Consider the following 16483-nt stretch of genomic DNA (forward strand, 5'->3'; position numbering starts at 1 on the left):
AAACAACACAATTAATGGAGGGGAGATCTGTCACTGATGATTTAAAACATAAAATCCGACGTTTTATCCTTTTCTGCTGTTTTTATTATTTGTTCTTTGTATTTTTATTTTTATTTTTTTTATCAAGCACATGACCACCTAAATGTTACTTCAGAGCCTTTCTAACTTTGCTGTGACAATGGGATCTGGAGTGTGCTGATGAGGCCTGGCTTCACCATAAATCGAAAAGGCAGCAGCTTCATCTAAAAAAATAAAAAGACCCCAGAGATGCATTCTTATTAGGAAAACAATTTATATATATATATATATATATATATATATATATATATATATATATATATATATATATATATATCTTTTAAGCTAATTTTTACTGCATGCTATTTTTAAATTAATTGCTGTATTATTTTAATAAATAATAATGATGACAATAATAATAGTAACAATAATAATAATAATATGCGTGTTTACTAATGTATTTTTATTTACCTGACATTTATTAAGCTGGTGCAGTACAATACTGGTTCTGTACAATGTATTAAAGGTGAAAAAATTATGTGTGTATGTGTGTGTTTGGGGGGGGGGGGGGTTATTTGTACATGTTTGCTTCAAACTAAATACATTCCCAATCTTCATTATTATATTTCCTAAATAAATGAAAGAGAAAGAAAATAGATCTGAAAAAAAAACATTTAATTTCATACTAAAAGTTTCCAATTATACCAGGGCCCTTGCTAAAATAGTGTGCAATAACAATCAGCCCCTTGAGTGGCATGTCCAATCACAGGCAGAGAAAGCACGGTTTTCTTTCTTTGATTTATTAGAAGATTGCTGGAACACACTCCCCGTTGGATTTTGGCGTACAGGATGGAGAGTGCCAACGAAAGTTGAGACGACAACAGAGGAGAGTGGAGAAGTTGTGAGTGAGGGAAGGAGACATTTTTCCATGATGCACGCGTCGCTGCAGTTTTGTAAACATACCTGTGCACAAATTAAATACTTACACAACGATTCGGTAACAGTTAACACGACAAACAACGAGGTGATCTTCATGTGAAACAAGCATTTAACAGTGACTTACAACCACCCACAAAAAAATAAGGTCTATCAGTAGATAGCACTACTGTACGAAGTGATTTTTCTTTTATTTTCTTTTTTTTCTTTCTTTCTTAAATGCATAGAGTGTTTGCACTGCAAACTGAAACACATAAAAGAAATTCTTCACTTTTTCTTCTGGTCACTCATTGATGAAGAACACAAGCTTTTCGTGCTCTGATCTGTGATGCCAATGGTGTCGCAACACCCTTAGAAATCTTTTCCAAAACACAGGAGTTTGCCTCTTCTAAGTGATACAAGTGTTGTCTGTACATACAAACCGCTTCCGTCTAAACCTAAAGGGTCTTTTGTGCAAAATGTAAAATAAATATATCTGCAGATATGTCAGCCTGTAGAGAGTCATTTACTTCCCGTGGATTAGGATTTCATGCAGGCCCAATTTATTTTAATTTTTTTTTATTTGATTTTTTTCCCCCCGTTAGACATTAAAGGTTGCAACAAAATTTGAGTTGATAGCAGCTTCTAAAATTAGAATCAAAGAACACATGAATAAATTAACAGATCCATGAATTACTCTATACCAACAGTGACAAGAAGAATCAAACCAAAACACAGTTCAACAATAAATGAGGTAATTCGTAAATGGCTATATTTCAAATCATAGGCCTATTAGGAGAAAATAACTCGCTATATTGTATCAAGCAAATTACGTTTTTCCACGCGTTTTATAAAAGGCAATGACGACGTCGCTAAACTTTTTCCCTCGCAGCAACTGAGCGAAATTTGTGTAGCCTGGTATTTGCATACTTCACATTCACCAATAACGTGAAAATAAAGAAGATATATGAAGCCTCATAAAATGGGTGTCTATAGTCCACTGTGCACCAGCGTGTAAAGTCGCTGGAGACAAAAGACTGAAAATGGTGTCTTGTTAGTGTCCCTTGGTCCCCAAAGTCTGTCACCCAACTCTTCATTTTATTTTTATTCATTTTTTTTAATATTTTGTTTCTTTTCCCGTCAGTGCGCAGCTGAAAATTTCAACCTCTTCTGCTTCTGTCTTTGGTTACAAAACCACACTCGCACCACGTTTTTTTTCAAGTCCAACTTTTCAGCTATGGCCGCTATTTTCTCGGAGGACGGCCGAGGCTGCACGGCGAAGTAAGCCTCCAAAGACCTCTTTTCCGGGGCTGCTATCGAGGTCCTCTTGCGTTTCTTTTCCCCGCCGTTGAAAATGTCCGGTTTGCTCATTTTCTCCCTCTGGGCCCCCTCGGCCTCCTCCAGCCAGGCCTGGAGGATGGGTTTAAGCGCAATCATGTTGTTGTGGGACAGAGTTAAGGACTCGAATCGACAAATTGTACTTTGGCTCAGCGAGCCCACGCCGGGGATTTTGAGATTAGCCAGGGCGCTGCCCACGTCCGCCTGGGTCACCCCCAGCTTGATCCTCCGCTGCTTGAAGCGCTCCGCGAAAGCCTCCAACTCCCTTGGGTCTGTGTCCGAGTCATTGATGGACGGAAGTCCGGGGTTTGTGAGCCCTGGGCCGCCCTGGCTTCCTCCGTGATGGCCCTGTAAGAGCCCGTGGTGGGTGAGGGACGAGTTCATGCTCATTGCCTGGTGGGATAGGTGACCCAAGCCGTGCATGTGGGAATGCGGGTGCGCAGAGGAGGTGGAGATGAGCCCGCCGCCGCCACCTCCACCTCCCCCGCCACCTCCTCCGCCTGTCCCGTCGTGCGCGCTGGACATCAGGGTGAGGGACGGCGAGCCGATGTGGTCCATGATGTCCGGAGGCTCCAGGTTCTGGTGGTGATGATGGTGGTGGTGATGGTGGTGGTGGGCCAAGGGAACCGTGGACGTCGACGAGCATGGCACCGTGCTCATTGTGTGGTAGGTGGCGTCCGGCTTAAACGGGTGCGTCTTGCCCTGGGACACGGCGATGTCCACGGCGGCCAAAGCCTCTGCCCTGGCCAGCAAGGTCTCATCCAGACTCGCGAATATGTTGCTCTGTAGCTGCGAGGGCAAAACACAAAAAAAAAACGAAAGAGGAGAGAATAAAGTGAGGAGGGAGTGCAAAACAGGAAAAGGCACAGGGAAGGAAAAGAGGAAAAAGAAACGTGCACATAAGCATCTGCCAGTCCAGACTTTTGGTGACACATAACAGAGCTGAGTATTCCTTCAGAAGCCGGGAAGTCATAAAAATTAATACAAAAACGGCAAACGGCGGGCTTTTGCGTGAGCATGCTTTCAAAAAAGATCACAGACTCTCCGAGTGATTGCTGAGGAATACATGAAAAAAACATTAAGCGCGCGTCTTGGCGGAAAGTGCCTTGAAGCGCCGTTCTCGTTATTACGCACAGACAGCGCTCGTCGCTTGCGAGCAGCCGAGGCAGGGAAAGTGACAAAGAAGGTAAAGTTTTCTGGGATGATTTACCTGTGGAGTTTGCAGGCAGGCTCTCCGTATAGCCTCCGAGCTGGAATGCAGAGTGGTGTACTTGTGCTCGGGTAAAGAGGGATGCATGGCGAAGTGCGGCTGTTTGCTGTTCATGGACATCATCTTGGCGAACGTCTCGAATTAAAGTGCACAGGAGGGAAAAAAATAAATAAATTAAAAAAAAATTGCGGGGGGGAAAAGGGGCTACGAGAGCTGAAAAATAGTCATGGATAATCACAGATCCTTTGCGTTTCGGTAACGAAGCAGCGCGGTTCGCACTGTGGTGCGCCGAGTGCGGCAGCCTTGTGCCCGGAGATCACAGAGATGCCTGCAGTCTCTCAGACGCACGTATCTGTCTACTGTTTCCCCCCACTGCTGGGGATGAGAGAGGCTCTTACACCTGAGCGCCTCAGATCTCGTCAAGCCCGTGCTCGGCTGCTCTCGCGAGACACAAGCTGCCAGAACAGTGAACTGCCTGACAGATAAAAAAAACTGCACACAGGGCAGGCAATCACATCTGGAGAGCAGTTGCTTTGCGTTTTAGGGCTTCTCTCTATCCGGCTAGAGGAGTGCATCGGTGACGGTGGCTTTCAGGCCTCATGTTTTACTTCAGCCCCAATTCACCAGCGACCTAATGCAGCTAATTTTGGCTTGACCTGTATAACTGGATAGAGACATAACTTGTTTCATAATGTAATCGTCTTCCAAAACAATGGAAAAGTCTGTGCTCATTAATGTAAACCTGAAGCACAAAGAAATATTCTGTAAAACACAAACAGAATTATACAGCATAATGCATTGGTTGTATTACCCAATGTATTATGAATTTTCACTGTATTTTGAATTATGTGTATATTTTGTCTTGTGAATTAATATCAAGATATTCAGATGGTTAAAGGTTTCAATGCAGGTGGGTGTGGTTTTCTTTTTCCACCCTTGATTAAATAAAAATGGGGGGGGGGTGCGGGGACACCACCTGATCATTAAGGCCCATTATTGCCAGATGAGTGCGAAACAAATTGATTCGATGCATCATCAAACCTTGCCGTCTTTATCTAAATTAATTAATCCCAATGAATTAACACTTCATTAATTCAAACCACAACGGTTATCCAATTAAAATTTAATGCGGTGATTAGAGGTATATGAAATATACACGGCACCGTTAAATTTGCATAATAAATAAGGCGCTCTCTGCTACTGTGTGTGAGGTCTCTAATGTGGGTCCTTACAAGGTTTTGTTGACATGAACAGGCTGCGCTTGTTTCCATTTTTAATAGCACCCTATTAATAACGGTGACGGCTTAACGCATTGCAAATCATGTGCGGCAAAAAACGCAGATAACGCTACAAAACACGGGCCGAACGCTCTTCTACTGAATGTTAATGATCAGGAGTTCAGGGCAGCGGAAATACAGAAAAAACACACTTGTTTTTGCTTTGCATTACTTCTTTATTTTCTAGCACACAACATTGTACTTTAGGACTTCAGTGTTTCAAGGCGATCTTCATTTTTTTTATTTTATTTTTTTTTGCATGTTGTTAAACGATGATCTCAAGTGCCGAACAGCTGAAAACTACACAGGGGAGCAGGCTGAACGGGAGACAAATTTCCTAGCACAAAACAAGATGCACTTCTGTACAAAACCATTCAGGACGGTTGCGTGATAAATATTTTCAAGCTGAAAATATGCCCTGCAGCATCACTTGCTCGCCACAGAGACCTACAACCAAACTTTTCAAAAAAACTACCTCAGTGTGCTTAGCTTAATTCATTTAACACTACGTGACAAAAGCTAACAATAAATTACATCCTAAAGGATGAAATGATTTCTTTTTTTTTTATTCCATTACATGAGCTTTGAAAGTTTGGTGGGACTCCTTGTGTTAAAGGGACTGTGTGACTTCCTCTTTATTGGCTGGCTGCTGTTCAGTGCACTTCTGTCCCTTGTGTTGACGGGCTTACTACTAGCGCAGCCAGACGAGAATGAAGGGTTCACGTGATCCTGGTCTTGGGTTACTGGGCTGAGGGAGCCAGATAGTGCAGACTTGACCTCATCCAGGGGATCAAACAACAAGTCGAACGACATTTCTTCAGTCTGAGACGGCCCCGCACGCTCTGCAGAGCCGGAAACGTGGCCGCCATCCATCCCGTCCGACTCCTGGGCAGCGAAGCCTTCCTCGTCGGAGCACGCCGGAGCTCCGCTGACATTCAAGTCGCTGTCCTCGTTGTCAGCCGCGTGCTGGCTCTTATTCTCCCCAGGTTCGCCACCGCTGTCGGACGAGGCGTCCGGGCACGTTTTCTGCTCTGGGACTAGAGTGTTATCCAGATCTATGTGAGGCGAGGAAACCAAGGAGAGCTGCGATCCCCGGCTACTGGAACTTTCTCCATCGTGCATCATGGAGTCCAGCTCGGAAATCTTGTCCAGGAAAGCTGCATCCATAGATGCCTCACTGGACATCTGTGAAATATCAGGCTCCTCGCTGATTAGAGTACTAGATGTGGTTCCCTTTGATAGGGTTTCTTTGCTTGGACCTGGATGGGACAGGTCCCGTAAACTTGATCTCTGCCAAGAGCCCCACAGGACAGATTTGGAGGATTCCATTTCCTTTTGATAAAAGCCTTTGGGAAACTTTTCTAGGCTGTTGATTTTTTTCTCCAGGGCAGCGCTGGTCTTCCCCGGACTAGCACATTCCTCGAAATCGAGCCGTCTCAGATGAGAAACGGGTCTGAAAGCAACTTTCCTCTCGCGGATGCCAGGGCTTCTCAAGGTCAGAGAGCGGAAAGCGGAGGAAGGTGTGGTGGGCAAGAAGTCAGAGGAAGTGCTTTCCAAGTCCTCGATCTTCTGCTCTCCAACCAGATTCCTGTTAAAGCCCTCCTGATCCGCTGACGGCATGAACACCAGGCTGTTGTTTCTTGAAAACGTTCGACACTCCGCCTCCGGGTTGCTGCAGATGGAGCTTCTCTCGTTTTCGCTCAAGCTTCTCATCATCATGTGGAGTTTCCCATTCTGTCTGAGAACGCCGCTTGCACTCTTGCTGTCCCCAACTGCATCCTGAGTCTCGACTGATCCGTCCTCTGTTCTCCTGACCTGAGATTCCAGGTCCTCGATGTACTGGTCGCTGCGTTCAAGAGCTCGCTTCAGGTGATCTACGTCACGCTCGTACTGTTGGATCTTGGCCTCCAGGGCTGCAACTGTGTACCGTCCGAACCTAAAGACAGAAACGGTTGTCATGAGATCAAAACAACCAAGTGATGTGACATCTGGGTGAATCGCAGCGCATTTTATTCTTTATTTGTTATTTCAAAAACATACATTTTTGCTATCAGTTCAATTTGAAGTACAACATATGTATTGATAATATCCAGTTGAAACTTTATTATGGGGGAGTGTCGGCCTAGTGGTTACAGAGCAGGGCGCTTGTGTCCTGGAAAGGCTGCCAGATCCCCGGTTCAAATCCCACAGACTGACACTGTGGGTCCTGGAGCAAGACCCTTAGCCCCAAAATGTCCCCTGGGTGCTGCTAGGTACTAATGTAGAGGACACGTTTCATTGGAACGCATGTTGCAATGACAAAAAAAAAAGATTATTAAGACGATTATTATTATTATTATTATTAATTATTATTATTATTATTATTATAGGAAAACATATTGGGCAACTGTGTGTTTGGGCAAAGTTCTTTAAACTGAAAGTTAACCTGACATTTAACTGTTTAACACCTATTTAATGTTTCTCGGGAATGTGCTGCTTCAGTTTTTTGATAGGTGAGCAGTTTAGGGTTTGAGAACTATCAACTGTGCCAGGTCTCACTTCAAGACCAGTCTCCCTTGTTTTTATTGATAAAACCGAGTAACACTCATGTCTGATGGCACTTAATCCAATCCTCTGCCAAGTTATTTTACCAGCCCTTTTCCAAATGGAGAAGGGCTGCTAATGGGGCATAATTTTAGAACTACAAGAGGTAAAAGAAAACGGATGCAACAGAATAAACCAGATGCCTGCACATCAACAAAAACACCGGAATATTCCAGAAGAAAGGTAAATCTATGAAAACGGCCAACATTTTGCTTATGACAAAAGTAAACTTTGAAAAGGGGGGGAAAGAGGTCATGGCAAGAGGAAAATTTGGATGAGAATCACCAAAGGGTTACTTACTTCTGAGGAGATCTACTTGCCACCTCTGCTTTCAGTCTCATGTTTTCTTGCACGAGGTCCATGTTTTGTGATCGCAAAGCCTTATTTGCCTAAAAAACACATTCAGAATAAAATAGTTTTTAATATCACAAAATTTCAACAAAATCAACCATAGTTGTGCAATAGAGGCCATTTTCCACAGTTCCCTTCCCCATCTTAAGCTGTCCCGGTCAGGTTATGCTCTTTTCATAGCACACGCTACAGATGGCGTACCTCTCTCAGCTTGTCCATGTCCTGTTTTATCTTATCACACACGTCTGTGGCAGCTTGGAGCTTGTTTTTCCATTCCTCCACCGCAAACAGGGAAATTCTCTTGTCATCTGGCTGCACCGTGTTAAGGGTGCAGGGGAGCAAAGCAGTCTTAAGTTGTTCCTCCAGACTTTGATTTTTGGATTTTAGCTCCTCGTTTTCTCTGACGAGTCCGTCAATCTCTTCCTGTTGAAAAGAAATTTTGATAAATGCTTGTTGATGTGATGCTAGAACAATAAAATTCCACTCTGTCTTTCCAGCAGATGCGTGAATGTTGGGGGTCAAAATTGACCCGCATCTAGAAATGTCAAACATTTTAGCCAAATCGACTAAAACCCCAGTTCCGTCTGATGAAACCTAGCTCCAGAGCATGATCCTGCCACCATCATTGAGTATCACTGTAAGTATGGTGGTCTCTTGGGATGCTCTGTGCAGTTCCTGTGCTAAAAACCACCTTGTGGAATAGAGGCTTCAACGTTCAGGTTTGGTTTCATCAGACCGTAACATCTTCTCCCACAAGGTTTCAGGACATATTAGCCAGGCCAGCGTGCATCCTTTGGAAGAAAAGGGTTTTGTCTTGTAACCTTACTGCTTAGACCAGACATAACAAATGTGATTAGGGCTGAGACAAATATTTGGGATCTCTGACAGAACAACCAACCCAAGGCAGTGATTTAAGGCTGGTTTACACGGCAGCATTTTGAAATAGTCGGTCGCTTTTTAAAGCCTGAGGGACACCACGCGTAATGATAAAGAAACCTTGATAAAACAGGTTTTGACATACAGTGTGTGGACTCCGGTCAAACGGCAAACAGATTTCACTCAGGATCATTCAAATAGAGGGGAAATCTTGCAAATGCTCTCAAATCAAACATGAGTTCACAGTAAATAAACATGGAGAACCAGGAAGAATACATTTAAGATGAAAAACCTTCTGTAAAACATTCCCTATCCAGAACTCATCCAGTGGGAGTTTTAGCTTCAAGTTCTGAAAAAAATTAAACACCTTTTGCTTTGCGATTACTACTCCGTAATCCTAAAAAAAGTCAAAAGATTAATCAATATGCAAAAATAATCATTATTTCCAGCCCTAGTTATATTGTCTACTATTTTGCCAGAGAGAGCGCGCTTAATAATTCATTTTTCGTTTTGAGCATTGATTTATTTTATTTCACTCGTTTTTTTGCCATTTACAATGCATTTAAAATGTGCAATAAATGTTTTCTTATGTTCAAATTGCTTGTTTATTGAAGTATGCTAACTTACAAAGTCTTTAAAGTAGCATGTTAATGCTGTCAAAAAGTTTCTGTATGCTACTCCTGACTGATACGTTTGCACTATTATAAATTTTGCAATCATTTCGATCCTCTGTAAACTCTGCGAAAACTGACTTTATAGCTTGAGTATGCAATACTAGGAAGATCCTGCAAAGAAAGCTGATATGTAACAGATAAGAAATACCTTTATTGTCCCACAACGGGGAAATTTGGGTGTGACAGTGGCAAAAACACGGAGTTACACACTGGATTAGTAATGAGTAATAAGCTAATTTAAAGTACTAAAGCAAAAGAGAATGAATTTATCAGAAAGGCAAAAAAGACGATATTGCGCAATTATTGATAATACGGCATATTTAGGTCAAATGCAATATTTAAGTTAAATAGAGGACAGACAGCAGCGATGTGAGGACACATTATGCAATATGCATGATTGCACAAGCAACACCTCAGAGTGGCTAAAGTGTGTGCAAATGGACATTAGAATCTGAGAGGCAGTGTAAATGATTTGTGATCAGATCAGAACCCGTGCAAACAGCAGCATCTCTGTAAACACTTGTGTCTGTTGAGAGCAGCAGAGGTTAGAAAATCTAACCTTAGCTGGGAGGAAGGATCTGTGGAAGCGCTCCTCAGAGCATCTAGGGTGCAGCAGTCTGTCACTGGCAGAGCTCTGCAGCTCTGCAACAGCTCCATGCCTGGGGTGGGAGACACTGTGCGTCAGTAATGTGATTTTTCTTACAGTCCATACAGGGCAGAACTGGCCCTCCTAATGCGTTTATCCAACTGCTTCCCCTCAGCTACAGATAAGCTGCTGCTCCAACAAACCACACCGTAGGAGATGGCTGATGCCACCACAAAGTCAAAGCAGGTCTTCAGGAGCGCCCCTTGTACGCCAAAAGACCTCAGCCTTCTCAGCAGGTGGAGTCTTCCTGTAAAGAGCATTATGACTGATAATACTGATGCTGAAAATTGACTGAAAATTATGAGCCTGCGCCTGCTAAGCTCCACCACTAGCTCCTTTGTTTTCCCTGCATTTACCCTGAGACGGTGCTGCTGGCACCAATCTATAAAGCTCTACATCCCCTGTCTGTACCCTGAGTCGTCCTCCTCTGTCAACAGACCTACTAAGGTCTGTCGTCAGAAAATGTCTCAAGGTAGCAACCTGAGGAGCCGATGGAGAAGTCGGCACAGTGTAGCGGGTACGCTTATGTATGCATCAGATTATTTGCACACTGATGCAACAAAGCCATTTCTGTGTTTTTATATCTTTTTTAGTTTTTTTTTATCTACAATAGTTAAGTTATTTTAAAATGCATCACAAAAAGGTGTCCATCACTCTCAAATAAGTCCATCGGAAGTGCGGTTATTGAAGTGGGAAAGGCATGATTCCAGTTTGAAGAAGCGGACAAGATGACCCAGAGCAGAGCACACCGTCAGGCGTTTAAAACACCTCAAAGGTTTTATGAAGAGTAATTACCGTGACGTGGGTATTACATAGCATTTTATAGGTTAGATACTGTAGATTTTTTCTTTCTGTACAATTTGTCTTATAAGGTACAGTGAGCAGCGCGCCACCAAGCTCCACATAAAAACCAACAGTAATCCTATATGGCATGCCTGTCATTATCGCCGTGATGCTAAAATAACACCTAAACAGTCTATATTGGACAACCTCATACTCCCGCAGAAGAAGTTCCCCTCTGGTTTTCCTCAGACATTTCCTCATAGAAGGGCTTTCACTGTAATCTCCCTCATTCGTCCCTCCTGCAGCGGGGGAAGAACAGAGAGCAGTAAAGGATTAGCTGCGATATCAAAGAAGAATTATCAAATATGTTGTTAAAATACTAGATTTCTGCCTTTTCCCATCCATTTCCACCACCGCTTAACTAGAAACCTAACAAACTATTTGACAAATAGAGCTTTGAAAGGTGTCTTCTTTTTTTTTTTTAGCATTGCCATCTTGTAAATTTCTTTCTAACTACTTAGTAACAGATTTTATTTCAATGCAATTTTAAAGCGTTCTTTCGTTTAGTCCCGAAAGCCTCCAGATACACTGAGCCTGCTTTAAACTTTAAATTGTCGTTCTAAAGTCTTGTTATACACATGAAAGGAACAGCTGAAGTCTGTAAGTGAAGCCGTCCAAAGAGCACAAAGCAGAATCTGAACTCTGATCCATGGCTATTCGTTTTGTTTGGTGACTCTTTTATTCACTCTTCCGTCACAGCATTAGTTGCTCGATTTGCACAACCAAAAATTATACTGTGGGATAAGCAGAAAAGACCCTCGTTTTTACTCCAACTCAAAAAGTGGTGGTGTCATACATGACTAGTTTCTATTACCAATCTTGGTCAGATCGAGGACTAGTGCTTTGAAATTCACCCCGGTTTTCACGAGACCCAGGCAGTTATGACGTTTAAGACTCATCTGTGTTTGTGTAGCCTGCTTAGGTCATGGAGCATTTCTTCCCCAGAATCAGAATCAACTTTATTTGCCAAGTTTGTGGATACAAGTCGATACACTTAAGAGAAACAGGGTTATACTAGATCATTTCAAGTTCTACGCTGCAGTGATCTATGTAATGATTTTCTGTATTATTATTTTTAGGACTCAAAATTCCAAAATAGTCTGGGCACCATGTCCGGTAACTACAGAAAAAGACCATTTCACCCTAGCCCATTGTCTAAACCTGTGTCCAGCCGTCAGTGTTTTGTCTCTGCCTCCAACCTTCATCCCTCCTGTCTGTGGTGCCATGCTGAATGTCTGATTACTGCTAAAACATCTCCAATGCATGCACAGTAAACTTTTGCATCTATAACGTTGAGCTTGCGAAAAAGAGACTGAACACTCCAGAAATATGTCAGGAAAAATGGTGCAATTCAGACCAAACTGTGCAGGAGTCCCGTGGACCCACTGAAACTGTCCTAATCTCGTTATTTCCGGTAAACACGTCGTTTCTCATAAACATGCCCCCCTAGAAGCCCCGCTCGGTCTGCCATCTCGTCTTGTGTCGAGTGATGCGGACACGCACCGATGATTTCCCTGCAGGGGTTCTCGGCGGTGATGGGCACTCTGCAGGTGGGACACTGGCCGGCTTTCTTCAACCACGTCTCCATGCAGCACGAACAGAACACGTGGTGGTTGGCGCAGACGACGGGCTGCCGGACCTGCACAAGCAAACCCGAGCGGGTTATTTCACAGGGTAGGCTTAGACCCAGCCAGGATCACAAGAAGCATGCCCAGACTCGGCTAACGACGGCGTCGCAAGGAAACACCTTGTTGTGCCGGGTAAGCGCATTTCTAGCAAACAGAGGGTGAGCTGGGTTGAAAACGTAGTGCTGTTTACCTTTCCGAGACATATCTGACACGAAATCGGCAGGGTTAGAAAGAGGGTCGATGTCTGATAGTTAAGAGCCATGTTTGCCGAGGAGAAGGGACTTCCTTTGAGGAGGCGGGACAAGTTTCAAAATAGGGAACTAGCCTGTGCCGCCCGCCGACTTTCAGCACTACGGGAAGCGTAAAGGGACAAAAAGGGATTCTGCAAACATACTTGTTATTTAAAAATTTAAAATGTCGGGTTGGTGTAAGCTATGTAGACGGAAATTAATTTGTTAAAACACATAAATACGTCGCGACGAGTAAGAGGTTTCCCACCACGTACAGAAGTGTGAAAAAGGAAAGGGTTGCGTCAGTCAGGACAGTGATGGGAATTGCGGCTCCTTTAGGAGATCCGAATCATTTGGCTCCTCTCACCAGCCATATCGTTCTTTCAAGTCCTAAACGGTTCCTCGCATAATTCCGCTTTTAGGTTTTATAAATAAACCCAAACTTTGGTATTTAATTCGTATGTGTGCATAATGCTTAAATATAATAGGCTACTGCTCAAAGTAATCATAATTGCATGATTTTACAACAAACAACAGGACTTATTCTGTTAAAAAATGAAATTCAAATGGATTTATTACAAAATGCTATGAAAGTGTTTATATCTGTTAATTTAAATTGTTATTTTTTTAATACCTTATTCAGTCTCTCAGTAAATGTCTATATTACATGAAGCTATTTTTAAGTGTTTTAATACACAAATGTAAGAAATAACAGACTTGGCAGTTCAGTCACTGACATCCTCCACAAGATGTGTAAGTCTGTTCACAGTGTTGTATGCAAGCATAGTAGTGGAAAGTTGAGTGGAAGGAATAGGCAGAACTGCAGCCTTTAGAGGATTTTGAAACAATTGATTTATATAGTGTCAATTCACAACAATTGTCGTCTCAAAGCACTATACAAAAAAAAAAAAAAAAAAAAAAAAATCAATTAAATCATAGAGATTCCAAGTATAGTACTTACTTCCAATTGATCCTAGTTTTTTCCCAAAGCTTTGAAGGCTATCACCCTCCTGCTGAAATTTGACAAACAATCAGCCCAGGTCACATTCTGTTAGATATTACTGGTTACACAGGTTTCTGATCTGACAGAAATCATCTATACTGTCCCTCACTTGCAAATGTTTATTCGCACACTTTAATCTCTCATGGAGTGTCTGGTTAGACATACATACAAATTGAACAATTCTGTAGCTCAACTTATTGCAGTATTGTAGTCTGCTGTCTGATTAAAGAATGTATGCACGTTTAAGCCTCCCAGGGGCTGTTGTTGTTGTTGGCCCATGCAATCAACTGTTTAAAAAAAGAAAAAGAAAATAATGTCTTGTTGTGTCTGCGTATGTGTAACTATGTCTATTCTGAGCTGGTGTCTGCCTCACCAAAAATGTCATTATCGTAACACATAACGACACGACACCCCAGATTGCAAGTGTATAAATGCATCATCTATAGAAGGAGAACGTGTAGTTGTTGGAAACATTGTCCCAACCAATGCCCCACTCCAGGATGATGTCACGGCTAAACAGAACGCCCAGGCCAGGTGTCCCACTATGAAGAAAAAAACAGAAATAGGACATGAAGTCTGGATGCTCACAGGCATATGCAGGACTGTGATTGTACCAAGCCACTCCTGAACAAGACAACACCAGAAGCATCTCACCTTGGCTAAGGAGTCTTCTTTTCAGATTGAAGTAAGTTTCACGTTTCATTTGGAAATGCTGGTCCCAGAGTCTGCAGGAGCGAAACAGAGGCCCAGAATCAAAGCTGCTTGGTCCAGTGTGACATTTCCACAATAAGTGATTATTTGGGGATTCATGTCATCTACTGGTGGTACTACTTTTAATTGTTTCAGTCATTGAAACTTGCCATCCCCAGCCAAAAGTACCAAATACCTGCTTTAGTGACCATGGTATCACTGTGCTTGAATGGACAGCAAAGTCATCTGACCAAAACCCCAAAGACAATCTGGGTTGTTTTTGTTTTGTTATGTTCAAGAGGATGATAAGATACACCAAAGCCAACTATGCAGACAAGCTGTAGGCCACTATGAAGGCAACCTGAGCTTCCCTAACCCTTCAGCAGAGCCACAAGCTGAATCCCTCCATCCATGCTAGGCCACATTGTTGCTGTAACTCATGAAAAAAGGACCCTGACCAAGTATTCAATAAACAGCACACACAGCACATGGACATAACTATCAGTAAGCTGATATTGCTGCAAAAGAAAATCTTCACATTGTTGGTCTCCTGTGTTATGCTAATATTTTGAGAAAATTTATTTTGGTTTTCATTAGGTGTAAGCCATGATTGCAAAATAAAAAAATGCATGTAACTTATCTCTTTGTGTGTAATGAAAACGTCTGTTATGCGTTTCACTTTTTAAATACTGTTATGAAATGAATTAACTTGTTGGTGGTTTTCCAATTTACTGAAATGCACCTGCAAATGTGCCTTAATGATCTAGAATTCCCACTGAGTTTGAACTTTTAGCCGGAAAAGTCAGAGACTCCGGACCAACCCACATCAAAATTTTATTTGACTGACAGGTATTTGAAATCTATTTTTTTTTTTGTCTGCTAAAAAAGACACCATGTGGCATTTTGAACACAAGACATTTTAATTTTATTCAAGCTATAGTGTGTTTTTTAACCTTAATTTCATTGTTATACCTTAACAGGAAATCTGAATAACCTTTTTCTATTTTAGGTCTGTCAGAATTACCAAAATTATTTCTATTTGCTAAATGCCAAAATAATGAGAGAAGGAATATTTTTGACCATAATTTATGACTTTCTTCATATTCTGAAGTGTACATACATTAAGATCACTATGCCTTTAAACAATTGTGCAACGCCCAGAGGATTTCGTGTCTTTGGCAGTTTCTGATAGGTTTATTGACAACATTTTAGTTGAGTTGAGACACACCTGTGGATGTTTTAAAGGTGCACCTAAAACATTCTGCCTCTTTGTGGGACATAATGGGAAAGTTGAAAGAAATCAGCCAAGATATCAGGAAGAGAATTGTGGACTTTCACAAGTTTCATCCTTGGAGATAATTTCTAAATACTGGAAGGTTCCACATTCATCTGTTCAAACAATTATACACATGAATAAACACCACGGGACTGTCCAGCCGTCACATCGTTCAGAAAGGAGATGGGTTTTGTGTCCTACAGATGAACATGTTTTGGTCCCAAATGTGCATACCAACCCAAGAACAAAAGCAAACCACCTAGTAAGGATGCTGGCTGAAGCTGGTAAGAGTGTCATTATCAACTGGGAACAGAGTTCTGTACTGTCATAGAAGCCATTACTCCTGAAAAAAAAAAAACACATAAAAGCCAGATTACAGTTTGCAAATGCACAACAGGACAAGGAAATACATTTTTGGAGATGTGTCCTGTGGTCTGACGAGACTAAAATTGATTGTTTGGCCATAATGACCATCGTAACATTTGGAGGAAGGAGGGGAAAGCTTCAAGGGGGATATCCAAAATGTTTGACCCAGGTCATACAGTTTGAAGGCAAGGGTACCAAATATTAATACAAATGAATGTAAACGTCTGACCTTTAACAAAGTAATACAACAATGTCTAAAAAATTATCGCTCCCTCATTATTTTGGCATTTAGAAAACAGAACTAATTTTGGTAATCCTAATGGACCTAGGACCGGAAATGTTTATTCAGATTTCATGTCTGACGGCGAGAAAAAAAACCTTATGTGTCTTTTTATATAGTGTTTGTGAACGTGGTTTCAACTGTATATGATATGTCATTAGTAATTACTTTTGCAGATTTTAACATTTTATATATCTTCATATTCGACTACTCCTATTGGAAAATAAATAGCTTCTTGCTTTCTGTATTTACCTGATATATTCGCTTTGTAGTCTAATT

At 41.9% G+C, this 16483-nt stretch overlaps 2 protein-coding genes and 1 long non-coding RNA gene across 6 annotated transcripts in view; 1 reads left to right on the top strand and 2 right to left on the bottom strand.

Moving 5' to 3' along the window:
* Positions 1-16483, top strand: part of LOC110369275 — a 92461-nt gene that overhangs the window by 36671 nt on the left and 39307 nt on the right. Inside the window, exon 1 of one of the 4 annotated variants that reach the window (XR_004930875.1) lies at positions 12401-12491. The exons of the other annotated variants lie outside the window; for them this stretch is intronic. This is a non-coding gene — a long non-coding RNA (uncharacterized LOC110369275). Of the gene's footprint in view, positions 1-12400; positions 12492-16483 lie in introns of those variants that run through there. 4 annotated transcript variants of the gene reach the window in all.
* Positions 803-3876, bottom strand: pou4f1 (POU class 4 homeobox 1). The gene is made up of 2 exons (XM_012874433.3): positions 3482-3876; positions 803-3060 (listed from the first exon to the last, which is right to left on the bottom strand). Exons 1-2 carry the CDS (start codon positions 3602-3604, stop codon positions 2074-2076), a joined length of 1110 nt encoding a protein of 369 aa, XP_012729887.2. The 5' UTR covers positions 3605-3876; the 3' UTR covers positions 803-2073.
* On the bottom strand, positions 4914-12765 carry obi1 (ORC ubiquitin ligase 1). The gene is made up of 6 exons (XM_012874432.3): positions 12550-12765; positions 12235-12370; positions 10879-10970; positions 7894-8115; positions 7642-7730; positions 4914-6694 (listed from the first exon to the last, which is right to left on the bottom strand). The coding sequence occupies exons 1-6, from the start codon at positions 12619-12621 to the stop codon at positions 5332-5334; spliced, it is 1974 nt and encodes a 657-aa protein (XP_012729886.2). The 5' UTR covers positions 12622-12765; the 3' UTR covers positions 4914-5331.

This window comes from Fundulus heteroclitus, chromosome 4 (genome assembly GCF_011125445.2).
Source record: "Fundulus heteroclitus isolate FHET01 chromosome 4, MU-UCD_Fhet_4.1, whole genome shotgun sequence".
Taxonomy (NCBI): domain Eukaryota; kingdom Metazoa; phylum Chordata; class Actinopteri; order Cyprinodontiformes; family Fundulidae; genus Fundulus; species Fundulus heteroclitus.

Coding starts and splice junctions, on each gene's coding strand:
- pou4f1 (XM_012874433.3), bottom strand. CDS start 3,604: ATGATGTCCATGAACAGCAAACAGCCGCACTTCGCCATGCATCCCTCT. Junction 3,061..3,481: donor CCTGCCTGCAAACTCCACAG/GTAAATCATCCC, acceptor TTGCCCTCGCAG/CTACAGAGCAACATATTCGC.
- obi1 (XM_012874432.3), bottom strand. CDS start 12,621: ATGGCTCTTAACTATCAGACATCGACCCTCTTTCTAACCCTGCCGATT. Junction 10,971..12,234: donor CCCCTGCAGGGAAATCATCG/GTGCGTGTCCGC, acceptor CCCCCGCTGCAG/GAGGGACGAATGAGGGAGAT. Junction 8,116..10,878: donor TTCTTCTGCGGGAGTATGAG/GTTGTCCAATAT, acceptor TCTTTTCAACAG/GAAGAGATTGACGGACTCGT.